A 24783-nucleotide genomic window follows, 5' to 3' on the forward strand; every position below is an offset into this window, starting at 1 on the left:
ACCAACTCCCCCATCAGATATCCATTTGTTACAACTACCCTAGGCAGGTAAAGAGAGATGTTTTTTCCTTAAGTGCATGCGGGCTTTTCCTCTCAAACAATGCAGTCTGATGTCTGCCACAGAACAAGGATAGAAAATCAACTGCAACGTTTAGACTTGTGCTCTAGCCAAAGCTGTGTAACAAACAGGCCACTGAAATATAAACTATGGTGTGCTTTTGTGAGAACAAAGTGTTCCACTGGCAACTGCCACACTGCTGTGGTCTTGAATGACCTTGAGAATCTCTTCTGAGACCTACACTAGTTAAATCTGCTGCTTAATGGAATTGGCTCCACGGGAAGGAGCACTCATAAAAATAACTGCTGGTGATTTCACAATGCTATGTTACTGATCAATAGCAAGATACGGGTCTAGGATTTCTTGGGAGTAAACAAATGCATGCAATTCCCTTCAAGTCATCAGTTAAACAACTTTAAAGCTGCAGTGAGGAGAATGTAATACTCTAACTCTTAGCCAAGGAACAACATCTGGAGTCCAGATGCTGATGTTAAAGGAATATCTGCTGGAGAACACTTCTTAGCCTTGGGTGGGAGAGGCAGGCAAGCAGGAGAAAAAAGTGAAGCATAAGTGTGTTTCTTAAAAAATATATTTTAGATTTTTTTAAATGGGATTTTTAGGAAAGCTGATATCTTTACATGTGCAGTGGTACCAGCATCCAGGAAATTAATGTTAAGAATATGTACAACTGCATGTAAGTGGGCTTTTTGCCCTTTACAATTAAAAACTATTTTCTGCCAAAGCGAGGTACTGAAGAAAAGATGCTACATATTTGTAATGGAAGTACTATTCTGACCCCTGCAGGATCTTTCCTAGTTTGAATAACCACTTCTGAGAGCAGCTAGAAATACTTATAGTTACTCCACCATTTGTGTATAGAGCATCAGCTTGAAGATGCTGTTCAAGTAAGTGGACATAAAAGGTGCTTTTCATTTACACAGCATTTCTGATTGTTTTTCCTCATGTGAGAAAATGGGAGAAGCATCAAAATCCTATAGCACTATTTTCAGTGGCTTATTAAGAAAAATCTCCTGATTTATGTTTCCCTTTTGAGATGACTAAGGAAATTTTTCCTCAGTCACATACTTGCTTCCAGTAAGAAGTTGTAATAGCTGTACCAAGGCTTCAGCCTTGTTCTTCCTGTGAAATCATGAGAGCCTCAAGCAAATATCTTCCTCAGCATATCTAGTGACAAATAACGTAGCGCTTCCAAACTGAATTAGTTGTGCCAAAGCACTCTGAACACAATTCATCATTTTCTCTTACATCAATTCCCAAACAGCAGAATTTTCCTGCGCACCCATTACAGAGCACTTCAGGTGTTTGTATCTACTGCCCATTCTGCTCTGACACAGACAGGCTTGCTTATGGCAGCTTTAATTCTCTGATGTGTGAGGTTTCATTTTAGCATCCGTGTAATTTTAATAATGAGAAAACTAATGTCTTTCTTTGATATACCTGATGGATGACTGCCCTGATATTTTGGTTCATGCAGCACTACCACAATTCAAGAACAGACAGGTAGACAAACTTGGTCAAGCCCAGTGGTTGTGGTCCTAGCAGCCAGTGACATCATAGCATCCCTGTAACGTAGCATTTTTAGAAGTAATTTCTTGGCCTTCATTATTCAAATAGGGGCTAGGAAGTGGAGGGAGGAGAAAAAAAACAAAATAGCTGCAGATACACCTTGTCTTACAGTATTCTGTACCTCATACTATTCAGTGTTTGACTAGAACAAATTTCAATCATTCAGTCTGAAGTAACAATTAGAGTCACTGGCAGCAAAGTCTCAGTGAATCACAAAAGGCATGAACGAAATGATCTCTAGGGAGATTTCCTTGCTTGTGGCAACATAGCTGTATTTAATTCATTCCTACAGATTTCTGTCTAATATATAGCCCCAAACCTCCCCAAGCAATCTGTTCTCACCAGGGGATGACACAGATCTCCCTTGTTGCCACTACTGATCCTACCTGTGAGAGGACATGGAAAAAGGGCCCTGTAAAATCTCGTTATGTGTTCTGAAGGTTGTGGTGCATTCCCTCAGTCTTCTTCCTCCAAATTAAGCAGCAGCAGTTCCTTGAGAACTTCCCACATCTTTCATGAAAGGAATGCCCCAAACTAAGCTTAATGCTCCAGCTAAGGTTTGGCTGCTTCTGTTACTACTTGGAGCCAGCCACTTAGAGCAGGTCATGCAAGAAAGAGTGGAGAATAAAGGAAGCACCATAGCATTTTCCTTATAGCCAAAGTAAATAATATAACCAATTATTTCTAAAGGCTGCCTCCCTGAGCTGCCAAGACTGGCTGCAGACATTCTCTTTGAAGTACTTTGGGATATGAGTACGTATTGGACCTCCCTGCTGTTTGTGACGTACTTTCTGTGTACAAGAAAAATGGACAGGAAGGCTGTACTGTGATGGGCAGCTATTGGTCATTTTAAACTGCATACATAGCACATCAGTTCCTTTCTCAGGTAGTAAATTTCTGCATGGAATCTGCAAGGTGGTGCAGTGCATTCTATGAAGGGAAGAGAGTTAGCAGCAGTCCCTAGGAAGAACTGCAGAATTCATGGCAACCTGCTAAGAGCATCTGAACAGGTTCAGCTGTGTTGCCTCTGTGCTTCCCAGAGGCTCAGTTATGTGCAACATGATATAAACAACAAAGACAGTACTTGTATGATACAAATGAATACTGTGTACCTGACCAGCAAAGAGAGGATGAGATAACGAGCAACAAACAAACAAGAAATTACATATTAGTGTGTGACATGGCCACAAAAGATGGATGTTTGAGAGGATGTCAAAAAGCAACTTCCTGGATCCAGAACTGTCAGTTTGAGAATTCTTCAGGGAAATTATTGATTCATTTGAACTTTTAAGGGAAAAAAAAAAACCAACAACAAAAACCCAAACCAAACAACAAAAAAAAATCAAAAAACCATTTTTAATAAAAATATAGTTGTCTCTGTAATATAGATAATATGAAGTATTTTAAAACCATGGATATACAGTGCTGTTTCCAAGTCATTGTTGAAAGCGGTAATGTGGACAGTGCCATTTTTTTCAGTTGGCTATCATCTCTTGCATAGTGAAAGGTTCAGTCTCTGAGTGAATTTCTTGTATGCAATAAGAGTTGTAATAGGTGTTCCTCCTGAACCTGGATGCCCTCATATCTGATTTCCCCACCTTTCGCAATATGGATCTCTCCAACTTTAGTAATGCAGTAATTTCCCTTATCACTCCAGATTCAACTGTCAACTGTACAGTGTTCTTGAATCTCTGCTTCATTAAATGAGCCTTCTGTTGGGAAGCAAATAAAAAAAAAAAAAAAAAAAGTTTTCTTACTTTTTTATTTTTTTTAAACATAGCAAACGAGATATTAAAATGAGGAAACTTGACAGCACCAAAGTCCGGCCACTTAAATCTGAGCAGCTTCTTCGCATAGAGGACCATGACTTTGCACTGAGACCTGGATTTGGAGGTAAGCAAGTAGCAGGTACCAGTGCTGCACTTGTTAATGGTTCATTCTCTATCTGTAAGTTGCTTAAATGCTGACAGGCAATGGCTCTTAAAATTGGATGACACGACAGCTTTAATTGCAGCTCACTTCTTTTGATGAGCTTCAGAAAAGAAAGAAGAAACCAAAAAATACTTGAAAGCAAAGCACCTATATTTTGTTTAGCATATCAGTAGGAGAAAATATTCAAATTGTCTTCTTCTCAAAACTAAATAACGGGTAATATAGTTAGAATACTACTCTTTCATATTGATTAAGGTCTCCCTGGAAACTGCATAGTTCAGTAGCAATTAGCAAATTAGTTAGTCATTGTATTTGTTTTGAGAGATTGAAATGTAACATGAATTCCTAAATCTTTACTCTGCATAACATTTAATAGCAGGCCTTCAGTTTATTACCATGCAGTTTCTGTGTTTTTGGGCTCTATGATGATTATTCCTTCATTTAACTAAATTGCATGTGGATAATGTGAGTATTGAATGGGATTTGGATTTTGACTCTCCTTGACTCCCTCCATGACTCTTTCATGGGAGGTAAAATGAGAAAGCTGCCCTGTAATTAAGCTTTACCTGAGCTTTTGTGTCATCAGCTCAGCATTCATGATTCATGGAAGCAAACTGAACAGCTCTGGTTTATGAAGCCAAAATAAAATACATGAAGAGCAATAATCAACTGTGTAAACAGGCACAAATCTGGAGGCTAGCTGAAGCCTGTGGAGCTATTGTTGACACCAGCTGTGGGGACATTGGGCCTGGCAAGCATGCCAGGAGGGTGAAACATGGAGTAAGAAAAGCCTTTCTGGATGCATTGGTTGAGTGTGAAAGGGTTTGTCATTATTTTACAAATTTTGGCTTGTCAAGGAACTAAAATCTTCCCTGTCTTCTAACAAATAATCAAGTAATTTCTATATCTTGGCTGCCAAAGTTAGAATTACCTCTTGCCTAATTCCTGTCTAGCCTAGTGTCTTTCATTCTGGTTATTTTCCTCTTACTACCTGCCTTGTCACACAAGGCATTTGAATTTTTGAGAGCAACATCTCAGAAGTAGCATTTCCATGAAAGAAACAACAATTCAAGATGTACTTTATCACTGGATCATCCCAGAAAGCAGTACTTCTGATGTCCATAAAAGCAGCTTTCAGAATATAGTCTGTTATCTGGCAATTCTAATTTTCCACAGTCCATGTGAAATTTTTGTACCCAGCAAATCTGTACCAGGCTTTTTCCCCTTGTCCTTTTATTTTCAGATGACTAATCGTAGAGCCCATTCAATTCCTTTTGAAGCCAGCTGTGTTTTTTTCCACTGACTTCATTGCACAGTCCTCCTAATAATCACATTGCCATGGGTACAATTTCAGCTGCACTCCTGTCTTTCAGAAATAGCTTTCAGCAGAACAGTGTTCCAGCTTTACGCTTTACTCTGCTCTTCACATGCTGTAGTGGCATAGGTGGCACTTGTAAATTCATATCCAAGAGTTCACACGCTTTTGTGTTTTCAGAACTCTCTTAATAAATGGAATACTTACAACTCGATCTCTTTAAGAATAAAACATGGATATGTTTTTTTTACAGCATACAGTAAAAAGTCTCAATGAAATGAATGTTGATCGTATATTTGTACTCCATTGTTCCGGTCTTACTGTAGATTTCAGTGATTGTTACAGTATAAAGAATGGCTTGGTTTCTAGAAAAGACAGGTTAATGAGGAACAACAATTAGCACACAACTGTGACCTCATCATAGGACAAAAGCTGAGACATAAATCTGAATAACATACCTAGACTTGCTGTCTGACGGCAGGGTACGGGTTTCTCTGACAAACATTGTTGGATAAGTGTGCAGTAGAAGGAAACGTAACTAGAGAAGATGAAATTAGAGATGCCACTGCCTCACTGACACTGTCTAGAAATCACCTATATCCTTCTCACAAGATGGGCACTGCCACCATCAACTCTTGCAGTACATTCATTATAGCAACACACTGGGGCTGACACAGATAGGGGACAAGGACTTTGCTAATTTTTCTCTTCTTGACACTGCTCTCACAGCCACAACATGGCTCTGAACTGTATGAAGACTTACAATCCTGTGATTTTATGTATTTAAAACAGATGAGATTTTGGGTTTGTTTTATCAAATGTAATAAAGCAGCTCAATATTGTGATTCCTCAAGGGCTTAGATCTGTCACGAGCCACAGTGCATGATTTATTAAGCTCAGCACAATGCATGAATTCACATTACTGATGTGAAAAATTAAAACAACAACAAAACAGGTCAAAATAGCTGCATGAAAAAGAAGTATTTTAAAATCATTCTTTAAATTTAAAAGAGAGTCATTTTTTTTTCCCCTTCTGTGTATCTCATTGAGATTTCCTGGGTATGTCATGGAGCTGGAATGATAAATTTTGTTAATTTCTACCGTGCCCCTTTCCTCAAAAAGATAAATCATCCTTTGCACCAGCTTAGGGGAAGAAGCAGCTGGAAAATTTACACTGTTTTTAACCTTCTGGAGATTCCTCAGTTCACTAAACTCTTAAATCTAAATCTGGCTTGTTTAATTTCATTTAGCCCCACATATGTAAAGTGAATGAAGCAGATAACAGGACCTAGAGTTTTTAGTGTTTCTAATCATGGAAAAACAGAGCTCATGCTAAATTTTATTTGTAAACTGAGCAAACATCTGCACTGAAAAGAGTTGGGGCAAATGAATATAGAGCTTGTGGACACTGATACTACTGGCTGAAGCATTACTGGAAATAATCATGACCCTGCTCACATGGCTGATTTCTTTCTCCCAAGAGAAAGAAATGTTATTGCTCTTTGGAGATGAGGGTGAGCACATGTCAGTATGAGATGCTGAACTGAGACTTTTGGCAGCTCAGATATGAGGACAACCATGCAGGCTGTCTTGACAGCCAAAACTATATACATTGACAATGTTGTTTTAGTGAGTCACACTTAGAAATCCTTTTAAAATGATGTTCCTTTCTGTATTTACACATCTATTTTCCCATATCACACCATTTTAAAAAACTTTCTTAATTTAATGTACTGGCAGAATTTGAGTTCTTGGTTACCTGAGTTCTTTTCCCATATGCTAAAAATTTACATTGCCATTTAAAAAATTGTCACTCTTTTATTCCTCTGTGCCTTTGTTTTGCTAACTATAAAGTCTTTCCATATGGTCTCTGAACTGTTTTGAAATCTGGTGATTGGAGAACCACATGCTAATTGTCATTATGTACAAGTAAGTTCTCTATCTGTGTGTGTGAAGTATAACAACTTTATTTTTGTTTTCTTTTGTCTTACTGACCTGTCAGGATCAATGCTAATAGAGTTAGTTAGAGTTAACTAATGGGTAAGTTGAAGAAGTTTTAGAATTGGTTATCTCTGCTACATCAACCACCAAAGGGGATAATAACAATAATTATATACAATAATATAATATAATAATATAAACAATAATAATAATTAGCATGTATTACAAATGCTGGAAAATAATTTAGTAGAAATTATCTGGTCAAGATGTAACAATCTTTCTAGAGAATTTGCATAGAATCATATAACTGAGTTGGAAGGGATTTTTAAAGGCCATTTAGTCAAACTTCCCTGCAATGAACAAGGACAACTATATCTAGGTCTGCTTGCTTAGGGCCCTGTCAACCTGATCTTGAATGTCTCCCTGGATGGGGCACCCACCACCTCTCTGGGCAACCTGTTCCAGTGCCTCTCTTCCCTTATCATAAAGAACTTTTTTTTTTTTCTTTTTTTTTTTCTTATATCCTATCAAATTCTCTCCTCTTTTAGTTTGAAACCATTTCCCCACATCTTACCACAAATTGCATCTCAATCAGCAATTAGGCACAGTCTTTTTTCCAAGCTTTCAGAGGAACAGAGGTTCTATTAATTCATCGCTCCCAGAAAGGTCAGAAACTTCTCACTCTGCAGGAGGAGAGTGACTCTGGTGAAAGTGGAATGTCTTTCTTCCATGTGGAAAGAATAGCTTGGATCCAAAACAGGAGAGAAATGCTTTGGAAATTTGCAAGACCTCTGATAGGCACCTTTTCCTAGATATTTTGTTGGACACTGGTAATTCTTTTGTTCCTAGAGTTAGCTATGGCTAATACCAGTCCCCCTTCATTTTCCATGTAAATAAGAAAGAAATCAAAGAGAAGTAAGAAGAAAATACTATTGCCGGTAATGCTGCTGTTTCACTCATTGCCAGAGGAAAGAAGATACATCCACACAAGCCTGTGGCTTGTTTATCTTCTGTCTTTGGTTTTCCTTCTCTACGTGCCCACAAACGATTTTTAGAAGAAAGCCTTTGTGCAGACCTCAGTCCTTCCTCGGTTTCTCTCTCTCTTACCAGGAGGTTTCTGTAGACTTAGCTTTTTTCCAGCACTGTTACCAAGACAACTGTGAAAAATCAGTGACTGATTTTTCTAAATTCAACATTTATGTTAGGGAATTGCAGGTGCAGTCTTTTGAACTATGTGTACAAAGGTTTGACTACTACAGAAATGCCATAGAATTCATTAGGCAACTTGTTACTGCAGAAATTGATTCTAAAATGCTAAAATAATATCTCTTTTTAAAATATAATAGAATTCGTCTGTTCTTTCTATCTATTAAAAATTCTTCTTGCTATATTAAACCTTTAAAATAGACTAGAAATGGCTTGTGTTGGGATAAATCCATCTGAAAACAATTCTATTTTTTCTGCTGGGGAGTAATTATCTTGAAAATCTGTGGAACCTCCATTGTGAAAATCACTAATCCCTCTAAAATAATGATTTGTAGCAAGGCTCCAGCAGCAAGTGAAGCTGCTCAATTTAATAACTAAATCCTCTCTGCCATCCCCAGTCTTGTCAGACTGGGAAATAAAAAACACAGCTTTTCTCTGGTTACTTTTTTTCAAAGTGAATTTGATGTCATTGCCTGATGGTCAGCCAGAGATTGAAATTCTCAGTATATTAAGGGGAAAGCTGTAGTGCTGACATAGGAGTAGAGAAGTGCTTTCTGGCTGTTTTGGGATGTTTATTGAAATGCTTCTCTTCTTAAATACATCCAAACTTGATAGAACAAGCCCAGAGGACAGAAAACTTCTACTACTCAGCAACCTGTTCCCAACATCTCATTATTAATGTTTCTGGTATAGTTGACTTTTAATCACAGAAATAAATGTTCCAAGAAAACTACAAAGTTCAGAAGGCCTGAAAAAAACTACACTTGGCCTAGTGTAGGGCCAAGACATTTCTTACTAGAGTGGTAGTGTTAGTGGCAGAAATACAAAAATGCTGCAGGTCACTGAAGTGACCAGGACTGCATATCTATGCTTCGTGTGTTTATCCACTTTAATTTGTTGCCAAAGTAGAATCAGAATGGGATGAAAATATTTGCAGCTGCTATGATCTGTCAGTGTGGTTTTATAACTGTCTGTGGTAAATGCTAAACTGAACAGGGTTTTCTCCTTAAGCAGTATGAATATGCTCTTTGACCAATGCACAGGAAAAGAACAGGAATCTATTTCTAAGGAGCATGTTTCACGGTTCTACCACATAAGGAACAGATTTTATTGCAATAGTTCAGTTCTGTAGTTCATTTTAGAAACACCCTTTGTAATTCTGGCTGCAGATTTTGATCTCTGTTACGCTCTTCACTGTTCACACTGACTTGCTTTTATAACAGTTCCCAACCGAGTGCAAGTTGTTCATTCAAAGAATGAAATACAGAATGCATATATATGTATAACTAGCACTTCGGCTTGTGTGCATGTAATCAAAGTAGTCACGTGTACTTAAGCTGCTAGTTCTGTGACCAATCCCTTTTTATCTGCTCAGATGACATGAATTATTAATTGAAATTCTGCCCACATTTGAATGGTGCTTGTTGGGGGTAGAAAATAGTCTGTGTTTTTTTGCACAGCCCAAGAAATTGTTAGTACCGCCGTCGTTACACTTTGAAGAGCTGTCACTCAGAAACAAAACGTTCCTTGCAATGCGTGGTGTATTTTTATTCAGAAAGCCAGTTATCTTGTTCTGTGACATAATTTGTAGGTAGTTCCCTGCATGTTTGAAGGATGTTGGTGGAAAACAGTATGCTTGTTCTTGGCTCATAAAACTGGTAAAAGCCTTTATTTTACGTGGAGAGTAGTTTCTCTCTCATCCCTCTGTCCACATAACTACGCTCACATATCAGTGGGACTTCACCCACAGGTTTTAACATTCTAGTTATGCAGATCACCCCCAAAGTTTCAGTAATACCAGTTAAGATCAAGTTATGATATATAAGTCAGATATGAACACTGCCAGTACGTCCTACCACTTGTCTCTGCCATGGTTCTAGGGTAAGTTGGAGACACAATATAAAAAAGTTGAAACTTCTTGGTGAGTAAGCTTAGATCAAATGCAGTTCTCCTGCCTATTTGAAGCTCCTCTGGCAATCAACAGACATTTCTAAGGCCCAAGTTGTCTCATCCCAATTAGAAATCCAGAAAGTACAGGTTACACTGCATTGATTCTAAATATCAATGAGGCCATATTTCATCACTGTTGTCAGCCTTAGTAATGACCGTGGACTGTGCTTCCACAGCTAGCTTGCTCCCTGACTCGCCCTGCCTTACAGCTAGCTCAGGTATCAGCTCTGCAAAGTGGGCTGATCCTGCTGCACCATGCAAATGAGGAGCTTGATAGACACTGCCTCATCTTTCTGCTGTGTTTGCATTTAAATGATGCGTGGATGCCACCTGTGAATGATGTTCACATCATGTATAAATCCCACTACAGCTCCCGCTTAGGCTAAACTTGTCTCCAGCTCACAATTTAGATTTCAGTGGAATGATGAGAGGATGACAGCTCAGGCTACAATCCAGTATTTTTGTACCAATACTTGGTACAAGTCAGTATTTAGCAGAAAGTGAACTATTTTTGTGGTCTGGTTGGGACTGTGTGGGAAAAATAAAGATACGTGGGCGAACCTGGTTTATGAGAGGCACAAACAATTGCATCGGTTTGCATGAAGAAGAGTGATTGGATATATATGTCAATGCTCTTGTACATCAGCCTTTCAGGGAGATGTCTCCTGCATTCTCTACTCTCCAAAAGAAACAGTCTACCCCAAGTGCTATCTAGAGTTTTACTTCAGTCAACTGAATTCTGTTTTGATCTTTGAGCCTCTGCAGATGGATTGAGCCACAGATTTGTTTCAGAAGGCAGCACCGCTCTTGTCATTGCAGAGACGTGCTCCTGTGTGCCCTGCTAACTCTGGTCACGATTTACCTTGTTTTTCCACACACATTTGCATCTGTTCTATGCAGGGTCAAACCCTCCATTAAAATATACAAGACAAATCAAGAGATTATAGAGCCAGATTTTAAAATACCTCAAAAATAGTTCAAGATCTCCACTGTTAAGAACTGGAGGCAGCTGCATAATCCTTGAGGGCTGCTATTTTAAGGATAATTCCAAAAAGAGACACAGTGTTGTGGCTGGTTATCAGGGGAATGATATTTCTGGACTACTTTGGCTTTACTGTAAAGAAAACGCAAGAAAAAGAGAAAGACAGGTTAAAGGAGCTATTGCTATCTCCTGCTTGTTCAGACTTCTTTGTACTGATGCTTTGTATTACAGTATTTAAATGTTTGCTTTTAAAATATTTTAAAAGCAAATATTTCTTCCCCTTAAAAAATATGGACTGTTTTTTACAAATGTAATTGGAATTTCAAGTACAGTGGTTTATTATTCATTCCAAATGCAGACTATTCTTCATTGTGTGTGTACACATATGTCCGCAAATCTCTATACTCCCCTGCTTCTGTAAGGAAGTGCTTAGTCAATTACTTAAGTGGAATGACTTGCTTGCTGAAGATTACACAGGTACATAATTAGGCCTTTAATTCTAGACTTGGTGTACTGAAAAAACTGGAAGAAATATATTTTGCTGTAATTTTAATAGGTTTTAATCCCTTTATTGCAAAAATGCAAATACTGCTTTATAATACACTCATTCAGTCTGCATCATGCTGTAAATCCACAGCCTTTTTCAGACGTGGTTTATTAAAAAAAAAGTCCCTGAGTGCAATTCATTGTACTTGAAAATAAGTTACACACTCAGCAATGCATTGTAGACACAATGCTCCATCTTGTCACATGCTTAGTGCGTGCATGGCTTTTCCCTTATGAGTTAGTGAGCAAGTACTAATCCCTTTTCACAGATACCTATGCTAAGCATTAAATAATTAAGTTACCAAAGGTAATTAGGAAGCATAGTAGGCATTTTGCTTACAAGTGTGGGAACAAGAGTTGGGACTGACAAGTAAGTTTTGTGATCTTTGATTTAGGTGGTATATTTACTCAGCTTTTCTCTACGGCACTCCAAGCAGTTCATTAGCTTTGGCACTGCACGGAAACTTTCACTGCTGTCTAAACTGCAATGTCAATAACTAGTCTAGCTGCAAAGAAATCACTTATTTCTTATGCACTTATTTCTGCAACTATTTAATGTTGGGTTTTACTGTGTTGCCAAGGAGTTTCTCATTCAGCATACTGTGATGGACAGACCATAGGAAATGACAGTATGGGGTGTACTCTGCATGTTGTTAATACACAGTCTGCCCTTTAAAAATATGGACATATGTTCCTCATCACTCTTTCATTCTGTTGCATTGAAGGGTCGCCAATACCTGTGGGCATTGATGTGCAGGTAGAAAGCATTGACAGCATATCTGAAGTTGACATGGTAAGTTGGTGAGATAAAGAATTTCAGCCAAAACTCAGGGTCCCAGAAGCATCCAGATGGATGATACAGACAATACATTTAAAGACAGTGAACTCTTAGAAGAGCACAGCCTTGCTGTGAAGAATGGAAGTCATCTTCATTTATGTTAGTAAGTGTTAAGTATAAGCACACGTTGAACATTTCCCTAACTATCCCAGAGGAACAGAACAGAGTGCTCTTATTGGAAATGCCAGCCACTCAGTAAGGCCTGTGGGCTTCCACATAAACTCTTAGTGCTCTGCACTACTGAAGATGAGGGTTCATGTATTTTGTGTTCTTTCCTTGTGCAGATCTTAATATTCCTCATCCTTTCTGTCATGGTGGAGCAGTGGATGCAACAAATGGAAATAGAAAAATATGAATATAACAATGAGCTCTAGGAAACACCTTCAACTGTAGTTAAGGACCTGTAGCAGAGGAATGCAGGATATTTGTTTCTCCTCCAAAATTATCACTAATAGTGCCACCCAAACATTAGTGCCAATTTGCTTAGATCTAGAACAGCTGGGCGCCTTAACTTGGCAAAGAGATCTCATTTACAGTATCTTCTCACGCCGAGAGTAGATCTAATCATCGGTGCTGAGATTGCTATGGGTTCTGTCTATATGAACCCCTGGATTCCACTACAATCTTACCCAAATCAGTGGGTTTCACGCAGGTATAAAATCATATTACGGGAGGAGGCCTAATTATCTTTCCAGTATTATTTTCAGAAGTAATTGTTCTATCAAGATGAGTGATACCTGCCTAAAACTGGAAAAGCTAGATAGGCGAGCACAGAGCTGTCAGGCTGTACAGAAGCTCAGACTGAATTTCCAGCTGCCTCTCCATTTTTTTTTCACATGCATATTTGCAGCCATGTTATTTCTCTAAGTAAGATTATTTCATGTTTTTAAAAATTGTAAGTCTTGTGAAATTTGTTTATTCTTACGAAATTCACCATGGTGTTTCTACATGATTCATTTCATTCATAAAAAATATACAAATCTAAAAACCCATCTAACCCTTGTACCAAATGTACAGATTAATGGATTTTACAAGATGACCTGGAGAATCTATAAAGGAATTGTAAAGGAACTGTAGTCCATTCTGAGAATAACTTGTGAAAATTTCTACAGGAAAGCCCCCCAGTTCACATTAGTTTGATTTTAAAGCTTTTTTTTCCCCTTCACCAATCCAGCAGACCACTGAAATCTGTTCTGAGTATGTATGAAGCATGAGCCCTGACTCAGATGCCAGTGATGAGGCAAACAGCAGGTATCTCAGAGATAGCTCCAAACTATATTTAATCTTGCTGAGTGCATCTCATTTCTTTCACTGAGGATCCTCCACATGATGTTCATAGCAGAAACTGATCCTTTACATGAGTTGATTATTTTGTTCTGTTTTTTACTGTATGCAAATAAAACATGCATTGTCTTCTTTTATTTTTAATTAAACAAAGGACTTCACGATGACTTTATATCTCAGACATTACTGGAAGGATGAGAGACTTTCATTTCGTAGTACCAAAAACAAAAGTATGACTTTTGATGGAAGACTGATAAAAAAGATCTGGGTACCTGATGTGTTTTTTGTACACTCCAAAAGATCTTTCATCCATGATACAACTGTGGAAAACGTCATGCTCCGAGTGTACCCCGATGGCAACGTACTCTTCAGTCTCCGGTAAGAACAATCCTCTTTTATAAGACAATACACAGCTACAGCATGGGTTCACAAGGGGGAGGTTGTGCTTGACCAACCTGGTAGCCTTCTATGATGTTGTCTCTGGCTGGGTGGATAGGGGGAGAGCTGTGGATGTAGTCTACCTTGATTTCAGCAAGGCATTTGATACTGTTCCCCCATGACATCCTTATAACAAAGCTGAGGAAGTGTGGGATAGATAAGTGGACAGTGAGGTGGGTTGAGAACTGGCTGACTGGCAGAGCACAGAGGGTTGTTGGTGGTGGTGCAGAGTCCGGTTGGAGGCCTGTAACCAGCGGTGTTCCTCAGGGGTCTGTGCTGGGTCCGGTCTTGTTCAACATCTTCATTGATGACCTTGATGAGGGGATAATGGCCACCCTCAGCAAGTTTGCTGATGATACGAAGTTGGGAGGATTGGCTGACACGCCTGAAGGCTGTGTTGCCATTCAGCAAGACCTGGATAGGCTGGAGAGCTGGGCAGAAAAAAACCGGATGAGGTTTAACAAAAGCAAGTGTAGAGTCTTGCATCTGGGGAGGAATAATTCCATGCACCAGTACAGGTTGGGGGATGACCTGCTGGAGGGGAGCTCTGCGGAAACGGACCTGGGTGTCCTGGTGGATGACAGGTTGGCCATGAGCCAGCAGTGTGCCCTTGTGGCCAAGAGGGCCAATGGCATACTGGGGTGCATTAAAAAGAGCGTGTCCAGCAGGTCGAGGGAGGTGATCCTCCCCCTCTACTCTGCCCTGGTAAGACCTCATCTGGAGTACTGCGTCCAGTTCTGGGCTCCCCAGTACAAAAAAGACAGGCATCTCTTGGAAAGAGTCCAGCGGAGGGCCATGAAGATGGTGAAGGGCCTGGAGCATCTCTCCTATGAGGAAAGGCTGAGTGAACTGGGTCTGTTCAGCCTTGAGAAAAGAAGACTGAGAGGGGACCTGATCCAGGTCTATAAATATCTAAGGTGTGGGGGGCAGAATGGCGAGGCCAGACTGTTTTCAGTGGTGAGTGGAGACAGGACAAGGGGAAACGGCTGGAAACTGCAGCATAGGAAGTTCCGCACAAATGCGCGCAAGAACTTCTTTACAGTGAGGTGACGGAGCACTGGAACAGGCTGCCCAGGGAGGTGGTGGAGTCTCCTTCTCTGGAGATGTTCAAGACCTGCCTGGATGCCTACCTGTGCGACCTGCTGTAGGGAACCTGCTTTGGCAGGGGGGTTGGACTCGATGATCTCTGGAGGTCCCTTCCAACCGCTACAATTCTGTGATTCTGTGATTCTGTGATACAGTTGTGGGCCCTGAGAAACAACTTGAAATCCTTGCAGTTAGGATACTGATTGGTGTTAAACCATTGGTGTTAGATACTGAGTACTGGTGACAACTGAAAATTCTCAATGTACCAGTGGGAACATAAATTGAGGATTGATAATTTAAAGATAGCATCTTATTAACATATTGTTCCCCATCAGAGGATGATGGCAACTTTTTCATCTATTGTAAATACCACTGAAGTTTGTCAAATGATAATTCATTGCCTGTGGTTTTAGCAGTACTGCAGTAAATCTACTGCTGAGTGCAGTAAAGCTCCAAATTATTAGCAAGGAACAATTACTTTTTTTCCTGAGTCTTTTAAAATTATCTCTGCTATTTTCACACTGGGGTACCTGTGAACATAGCATTAATATAAATCAGGGCTGTGGACAGGCACAGAGAGCAGATCACAGCAGTTCCAGAACTGGAACAGCAAGGCCATTAAACGTTCCTCCCTTCTACCTACACATTAAAAGCAGATGTGGATGATGTGGCAGAAATAGTTTTAATGAAAGTACTTTCCCCTAGGTAGAATCTCTGGGGCCTGTGCATTGCAGAAATCACCACTCTCCCGTTTGTTACTAATTAGCCCTGTGCTCAGAGGTGATATTTCATCTAATCTGGATAGCTGGAAGAGTTACGCAAGCATTTGCGTTTTTGACTATGTAATAATTGTTCCAAATGAATTTATCTACCCCCTCGTAAAGCATACAGAATCTCCTCACAACTGCTGTACACCACTTTAAAACAGCGTAAGGCTTTTATGTTTGAGAATCATATTGGCCAGCAAGAAACCATGAGGTGAACTATTAATTTTCTTGTTACAATCACTTCTGTCCTTCATGAAAGAGAGGAATTAGAGGAAACAGACCTCAGCTTACAGCAGTGGCTCTCAGTATATGACTCCGTGATGGGAGCCCCTGCCCTGCATCCTACATCCCATTTGCAAGCTGGTGCCCTACTTTTACAAGTTGCCCTTGTTCTCTCAGCTCCTTTCCTTACCTTGCCTTAGCCCTGCATTAACTGATGGTGGGTGCTGGGTGACTTCTCCTATTCCAGTGAAGAGCAAATCCTCAGAGTTCCTAACAGGCCTGCAGATTTCTTCTTGGACACTATCAAGGGCAGATCCTGTCCTCTTTCTCCCTTTCTCTACCAATTCTTACCAAACTTATAGGAAGGGGGTGACATAAGGCTGGTTTTGAAATGATTAAGGTCACATAGAGTATTTGTAGTCTGAGTGGTGTTAATGCATACATTCCTAAAGAATCAGATGCTCATTTAAACCCTCTTTTTGTATTGACAGATTTACATGCAGCGAGTAGATTATATTCCAAATTCTTACATTCAGTATATTTGCAGTTCAAAGTTTTTCTTCAGTGCCTGGCATACAGGATTTTATTGAAGAAAAATTGAACAAAAATCCAGATTTGGTACTAAAATAGTCTCTCTCTCTTTTTTTTTTTTTTTTTTAATAATCCATATTTTATTGCTGTCCCTATGAATCTGTAGTCAATACCCAGAAGGCAGGAATAATATTCGTAGCTGGAAATCTTATGCATTGTTTTAAAGATCTATCTCATTTCAACCCAGTAAAACCTGATATTTGTAAAAATGTACCTACAGTGTGATTATTGGTCACAAATATTCAAAGATCTTTTGTATACCTAACACATCCGATACCACTTATGTCAATTCAATTGATTCAACCTGGGGAAAACTGAAATATCAAAATAAAATATCATGCGAGCTGGGACAGGAAATGAAAATTTGTCAATATTTGCTGTATTTAAATTGCTGCTCCTAGCCTTTTATTTGTTTGTTTATTGGGTTATTTGGTTGATATGCTAGGGGACATTTATCTTCTAAATATCTGTGAAAAAGCAAGTGGAATGAGAAATTAATGTTTTTGTCTATGTTTACCTGATCTTTTTAGAGCATAAAACATTTTTGTGGAATTGAAGAAGAGAATATTCTTCCAGAAACCACAGCTTATCTCTTGTGCAATTAGATATAATTAGATATTATAACCATATAATAGAAATTGTAATGTGGGAAAATAGCAACTGGAATAATATTTGCTCAGATCTATAAAATTATCTACTTCAGTCTATGAGAAAATTAGTTAAAAAATGTGAGCTCCCTTTGCAAATCTTGGTAAGTGTAACTCTTTGAAGCAAAATGTATGAAAGGTTAAAGAAAGATCAGACCAAAGAAGAGTTTATAAATTGAGGGTAACGTGCTTGATAAGAAAAAGTATTTGTCTTTAAAAATGTATGTTCTCACTGTCTTAGTTTTATATCACTATCTCAAAGAAATTTTAGAACGTCTAATAGGAGCAGAAAAAGTCAATCATTAGGATTCTAACCAGCAGGTTGCTTGGGGATCTCAATCAGATGCCTGCACAGTCCAGAGAAAGCGTGAAATTTTTCATTTACTGCTTGTTTTTCTTTTCCTTTCCGCAGAATAACAGTTTCTGCTATGTGTTTCATGGACTTCAGTAGGTTTCCTCTGGATACCCAGAACTGTTCTTTAGAACTGGAAAGCTGTAAGTTTAATTTATGCCTGCTCCTCGTATGTGCATTCTTAGCAGCACTCCGTCTTGTTGATAATACCTTTACCACCTGTGTGTGACTGGAATCCTTCATCTGTATCAAACAGCTTTGGATCCAGTTTTGGATATCTCCATAACTCAACCATGGGAAGACAGAAAAACTGTGTTACACTCTGCTTTGTTTTGACTGGGTTGATGTTCCAAAACTGCAATCCAAAATATTTTCTTTATCAACAATCATGCTTTATTTGAGGGAAAAAAATGCGAGTAGATAGTAAAATAGGATGTCAGTATTTGACCTCATGGAAAAATGAAAATGATTACATGTATTACTGTGATATGTCTGCTTTCTCACCCCTGACTCAGTGGTTTGTAGTAAGCTGTAGAATTGGACAAAGAAAGGTAATTGCATCCTGCAGAGCATTTTGATATCTCAAGATTTATTCTTATTTGGTTGGAAACAAATTGGTTGTGCTTGGGCAGTCTGCTTAGGTTGTATGGCAGCTCCCAAGCTGCATCCCTGTGCCCTGGGACCCTGGTCACTAATCCATGTTCCCCCTCTGTCATGTGAGCTGCTGGCATGGCACAGGACTCCACCTGCAACAAGGTGCAATAATGGATATTAAAAATGTTTCTTTGTGGTTTTCTCAAATTGTTTTGAGTGGTCTCCCATTGCTAAGAAAAGCAAGCAGAAGTGTTATTTCAGCAGAGGTGATTTAGTTTTTACCTTCTCACAGATGCATACAATGAAGATGATCTGATGTTATACTGGAAACATGGAAATGAGTCCTTGAGCACAGATGAGCACATCTCCCTCTCCCAGTTTTTCATTGAAGAATTCAGTGCTTCCAGCGGACTTGCATTTTACAGCAGTACTGGTACAGTAAGACCTTGTCATTAGAAAAGAAGAAGGGCACACAGCCATACTGACTCTCTTTCTCCTTCAAATTCATTAGTAAATGTTTCTTATTGCTGAGAGATCTGTTAAAATGAGAGCTGTCAATCACATTGCTCTGTTAGCCTCAGCCCTAGATTCTCCTCACATTACCTGCATAACCCTTGCTCAAAAAGGGAACTCCAACGTGTTTTATTGTCTAAAATCTTCTCATTTTCTTGATCTGTAAATGGTCATTAAAAATCTACTGACTTTAAAAATTCTAAATGAGAGCATTTATAACCTACTGAGGTCAAATTCACAGCTTGCTTAATGTTCCATTTTTATACATAAAGTTGCAGAAAAAAAATGTCATGGCTTTTATGTCATGGCTACATTGTTTACACACAGGGGTCTGCCCCAAACAGTATTTCATTCCTCATTACAGATCTTGAACTACATTTTCTAGCAAACTGCACAAGACTGCAGTTTGTTATGATTTCAGTTTCATTCAAAGTGGTTTTCATTTTCTTTGCAGTTGTACATATTTGTACATGCAATTATAAACTTTAAAATATTTCTCTATGTAAGTAGTCTAAACATACTTTCCTTAACTAGATAAAATGTCATGCTTGCTACTGTACTTCCTAGTCTGAGATTATTCATTTCAGAGGGGTTATTGCACTTTGTATACAGGCAGATTAATGAAATGGAAATGATTCCATATAGTATGTTAAATGCACAGCTCATTGGAAAAAAACCCTTTAAGGCATGCAAGAAGGCTGCAAATAGACTTACCTAGTATATCTTAACTACAGGATAGCTTCTTTTTGCCTTTTAGAAAGATTAAGGATTCAAGTTTGCAATGAGGATTCAATGGCTGACATTTAATGCAGAAATTCCAATTTAATTTACTCTGCAGCCTAAGCAATGAGAAATTCAGAGCTTGATCAGCTTCTTCGTCCTTATGTCTTGCTTGTACATGAGCTAAGAAGAGCTCCAGCTTTCAAGAGCCACTGTCATGTGAGAATTGGTGATACCTAGCTATTGCATTTGTACCTTGCTAAGAGCCATGTCAAATTTGTCCTTGTTGCAAGATGGAGATGGGAATGGTTTCTACCAAACTGCTATCACTGTATCCAAACTGCATTCTGGGAACTCAGCTATTCTCATCAAAAAGCACTCATGCAAGCAAAGATGGCACAGCAGTGCAACCTCGTACCACCCCTGTACTTTTCAGGACCTTTGCAGCACCTCTGACTTTGTAAAAAGTAACACTTAAATGCAGATGTTTTGAAGATGAGCTAACTCACCAGGGTAAAGACAGAAGAAAAGACTTTAAGTCACAGATGACCACTGGGAGGAACCAGGGGATAAATGCACATACAGTATCTATTAGCTAGAACACTAACATTTGTAGGCATACACTTTTCTTTGGCTTTGAGTTCTGGTGGCCAGTCGGGAGCTTCCACTTTCTTTTCTTTTGCTTCTTGTTGAAAGAAAGTGTTTACGTACAAAACCTCCTCCCCAGCAGAAGTGAGGAATAGCAGAGGACTATCAGCATAACTCTAATGGCGGCCATCTCCTGAAGATTCTTGGACAAAAAATTGGACAAAAACGCTGCTCACAGAGCATCTTTTCTGCACTTCAGGTTGTGTGTCATCTTTCCTGTGAACCTCAGTGAACCACACATGTGTAGCATTTAGCCTCCTGGAGCTCCCTGGCCTCCAAGGGAGCAACAATGTGAAACCATTTATAACACAATTGTTTTTAAAACCGAAACCCTGAAAGAACATAGGGCGTGTTTAATATTGAGTAATTGCTAAGATGTTCCTTATAAGGTGACTCTTTGTGATGGCATGGCAGTTCCCATAGAGGCTCATTTCTGTCTGCAGTTGTATAGGAAAGGCAGATGCTGCACAGCCAGCCATGTTACCTTCTTTTCACCTCACTGTATACAGTTTTACCCTGAAGACTGAGCGGCACACGTTTTGCTGCACAAAGCATGCCCCAAAAGTCACTAGATGGCACCCTTTCCTTTAAAGTCAGCACTGGGCAGGCAAACAGATCTGAGCAAGGCAAACGTGTGGCACATATTTACAGTGAAGAAGCACTGTTTCTATGCCAAAGTATCTGTATTTTAATGAGGTATGGATGGACAGTTTGAAAAGCACTATATGAAAGCAGAGTGACAACGATATTTCATAGGTATTTACTATTAGTGATGTGGATGCCCAGGCAAGGCTGGTAAACAGAGATCACAAATAACACAGTTCTCTTTTTCTCCCCCAACCTTTTCCTCTCCTTTTTAACAACAGGCTGGTACAATCGACTTTTCATAAACTTTGCACTCCGGAGACATATTTTCTTTTTTGTGCTACAATCTTATTTCCCAGCCATGCTGATGGTGATGCTGTCTTGGGTTTCTTTTTGGATTGACAGAAGAGCCGTCCCTGCCAGGGTATCACTAGGTAAACCTTTACCTTATATTCATTTGGGAAGTATAGGATGGATAGGGGAGAGATTCTGAAGTTACCTTAGCTTCTTATTTACACAAGACAAATATATCAGATAATTGCCTGAATAATTTTATACAAACTCCTTTAGTCAACCTCTGTGTTTGGAAATCGGATGTTTCTTCAGACTGGCTTTGATGTACTAGCAGCTAACACACCACAGAAGGAACAAATGGTGATTCTGCAGATTTCTCGAGTAGAGTTTTCCTTCATTATTTTTTTCTTTTTCAAAGACATTTTTTCCGCTACTCCCAGGTACTCAGATCCATCCCTAAATTCGTGGCTCATGAGAGACACTTCACAGGCAGTGCAGTATCTATCTATAAGCTTTGTAGCTCCACTTTCTTTCTAGAAGCAGTTGATATCTTCCTACCAACCTGGAATCATTTTCCTGACTTGTCCTGGTTAGCAAAGCCTTTATTTCTCAGGCACTTTGAATATGTTTCCTTTGGTGCCTTAACTCTGCAAGGCATGCAGGCTGCTGTGGAAAGCAGAGTAAGTTGGGTACCTTTCTGCTCTTGTTTCTTTAAATTCAGAACACACTACAGCTTGGAATAAAAAGATTGATTACTGTAGGGTTTTTTAAATAACGTTGTTGTTTTCTCAGTGATGACAGTTGACATCACTTCAAGACTGGTTCCAAAAGCTGATTGTTGTTTTATTTCCTGGACAAGTGCAAAACCTTGAGAAACTTTGTTTAAGAAACAAAATATCATGTACTCAGGCAGCCCTTAATGTTTATCTATAGGTATATTAATCAGGCTTTCTATTAGCGGAGCCTAAAACTTTTAAGATAAGATATATAAATATATTAATCTAAAACCAAATTATGATACCTGGTTTTATTAATGCATTTGCCAATTTATTTGTAAGAAATTTAACTTTGTGTTTAAAAAGAAAGTTTAAATTCTCAGTAAGTCATTTGTAATGTTGTCAAAATGTTTTTGCTGATCATGTTCATTAATTTATATATAGGTTTATTCAACAGGTTATGCATCAGGAGTTTAATGAATAACACACATTCAATTAGCATAAGCATACATAATTCATAGGCAGTGTTATCAACAAAGTTTATAAAGCTTAGCTCTCTAGCCTAAAGTACACACATTTTTAATAAACATATTTCCTCCTGTAAAGTATATCCTAAACTCCAACCTTCAACATAAAGAACTTGCAGAACAAAAGGGAAGACTCTTGCATATTCTGGTGGGCTTGAACTAGCATAAAATTGGAGAGAGGCTGTACTGACACCCAAAAGTGAAAGACCATGCTATTTGCCACTGCAATCTCACAGAGGATACTGAGATGTTGTCACTTTTAGTGCATTAAAAGTAGAGCCTGGGTAGGATTTTATTTTTCTTTTAATTATAATTATTATTTTCTCTGAGACAGAACACAGCAAAGCTAGATGAATAGGGTCACATCAGAATAGACACTGAAAGGATGAGGTTGAAATCCTAGACAAACTGAAGTCAACAAACATTCTGTAGTGTCAATGGATATAGCATTTTTACTGTACAATGTTTTTAGGATCAAGAAATTTTGCAGAGACATACAAATTGACATGTAGCCAAGAAGTACAATTTTAGAAGGGCTTGGGAGGGAAACTGATGTCTCATTAGTAAAGTTTGAGGACAAGAAAGTGCATAGCAGAGACACTGGCTCTGGGAAACAAGACCATGAGACTGCCTTCGCTGCTCTATAGGATTCATAGAAAAGCTGTCATAGAAAGTGTTCCTTGCACTGCTGAATCACCAGCATTGTCCCCACTGCTCACACATGGTGGGCTGAAGCTCTGACTGCACATACTGAGTGGAGGCAGATATGACTGTTTCAATGTTCTTTTCAATAGGTGGCTTGCATAGCTTACTCTATTTCTCCAACCCTGTGCTGTGAAGCTAAAGGCAGTCTCAATCACCCGCCTTCACAGAGCTGTGCTGTCTGAGCAATTGGTGATGAGATAAACAGAACCTGGCCTGTATTGTGATAACCTTCCCTTCTTCTTTGGCAGGCATAACTACGGTGCTGACAATGTCAACCATCATCACAGGAGTAAGTGCCTCAATGCCTCAAGTGTCTTACATAAAGGCTGTGGATGTGTACTTATGGATCAGCTTCCTTTTTGTCTTCCTGTCTGTCATTGAATATGCAGCAGTGAACTATCTCACCACAATTGAAGAGAGAAAGCAACTCAAGAAAAGGGGCAAGGTACAATCATCTGCATTTTGTTGCCTTTAAAAGCATCACAGAAGTCACAGAATAGTCCTGACACAAAAATGTGATAATCTCTGACTCTCCTCTGTTTCACACTTTTTTTGTGGCTGAAGGCAAGGGATGTATCATCCTCTCAGATTTTGAGAAGGTCCGAAGTTACTCTCCCTTCCTTTTCTTTTAACAGAGATTAGGGAGCACAACTCCTGATTATTATTATTTTTCTTCACTCAGAGGAAAGTAGCTCTCATTTTGTTTCCCAGTTTTTTCCTATTGGCGAAGACAATGTTTTCATCTTTATCCTGCCCCTGAAATATATCCCAGACTATACTCATGGAGTGTTTCCTCCTGTTTCCTGTAAAGCAGAGTTTACTTATCCTTCTTCTGCTTCCTCATTTTCAGTTAGGCAGATGGGTTTAATGACTTTTTTTTTGTCCTGAGACCAGATGAATGATTAGGTCCTTTTTAGAAAAGCGTGCTTGAAGTAGAAATGTTTACAAGTCAAACATTTGCTTTCTATGAAGCACTCATTTTAAAAAAAAACCCTTCATGAATATCCCCGCATGTGAAACCATTCATTGGAATATCACAAGTAGAAGAACACACAAAGGATGCATATGTTGCCCGCACGATTTCATACTGCTATCAAAAAACACAGAAATGTTTGAAGTAATTTCCCACAGACCTACAGATGAGTCAGTTTGATTTTTCTATTTCACAAGCAAGGGCACATGCAAGTCAGCTGGCAACAGTCCCTGAGACAAGCGTGTTATGTCACATATATGTCTTTATTTGCACGTGTGCTGCACAAAGGGCGGGACCACACAGGATACACAGGTAGTATCTGAGGTAAGTGCACTCTGGGAGGTAGCCATTGCAGTGTGAAGAACAGCACTGGAGAGAAAGCTTTGTTTATTTTCTGTTTTATTTATTTATCATTTACTAAAATGGCTCCTGCTAGATTCACAATGACTATTTTTTGTTGCCAGGCCTCAGGAATGTATAATATTGATACAGTGCAAGCAATGGCTTTTGATGGCTGCTACCATGATCCTGATGTTGAGATGGACCTGCCTGCTTTCACTGACCGCTGTGAAGAGAATGAAACTCGAGCACGAGCAATCAGTGTCTCCAGCGTGGGCACAGCTCGCATCAAGAGGAAGAGATCTTTTAAGGGAAACGTGGGCAGGATTATTCTGCAGAACAACCACGTCATTGACACGTATTCCAGGATTATATTTCCCAGTGTGTATATTGTGTTCAACTTTTTTTACTGGGGTTTGTACATATGA

The 24783-nt window shown here is 39.1% G+C and overlaps 1 protein-coding gene across 1 annotated transcript in view; it reads left to right on the plus strand.

Moving 5' to 3' along the window:
* Positions 1 to 24783, plus strand: part of GABRR3 (gamma-aminobutyric acid type A receptor subunit rho3) — a gene marked incomplete at both ends in the record, with an annotated part of 28658 nt that extends 3875 nt beyond the window's left edge. Inside the window, 8 exons of the mRNA XM_079542274.1 lie at positions 3425 to 3537; positions 12242 to 12309; positions 13793 to 14016; positions 17802 to 17884; positions 18628 to 18768; positions 21083 to 21235; positions 23292 to 23488; positions 24481 to 24783. Coding sequence (XP_079398400.1) covers positions 3425 to 3537; positions 12242 to 12309; positions 13793 to 14016; positions 17802 to 17884; positions 18628 to 18768; positions 21083 to 21235; positions 23292 to 23488; positions 24481 to 24783 — 1282 coding nt within the window. The remainder of the gene's footprint in view (positions 1 to 3424; positions 3538 to 12241; positions 12310 to 13792; positions 14017 to 17801; positions 17885 to 18627; positions 18769 to 21082; positions 21236 to 23291; positions 23489 to 24480) is intronic.

This window comes from Tetrao urogallus, assembly GCF_951394365.1.
Source record: "Tetrao urogallus genome assembly, chromosome: 1".
Taxonomy (NCBI): Eukaryota; Metazoa; Chordata; class Aves; order Galliformes; family Phasianidae; genus Tetrao; species Tetrao urogallus.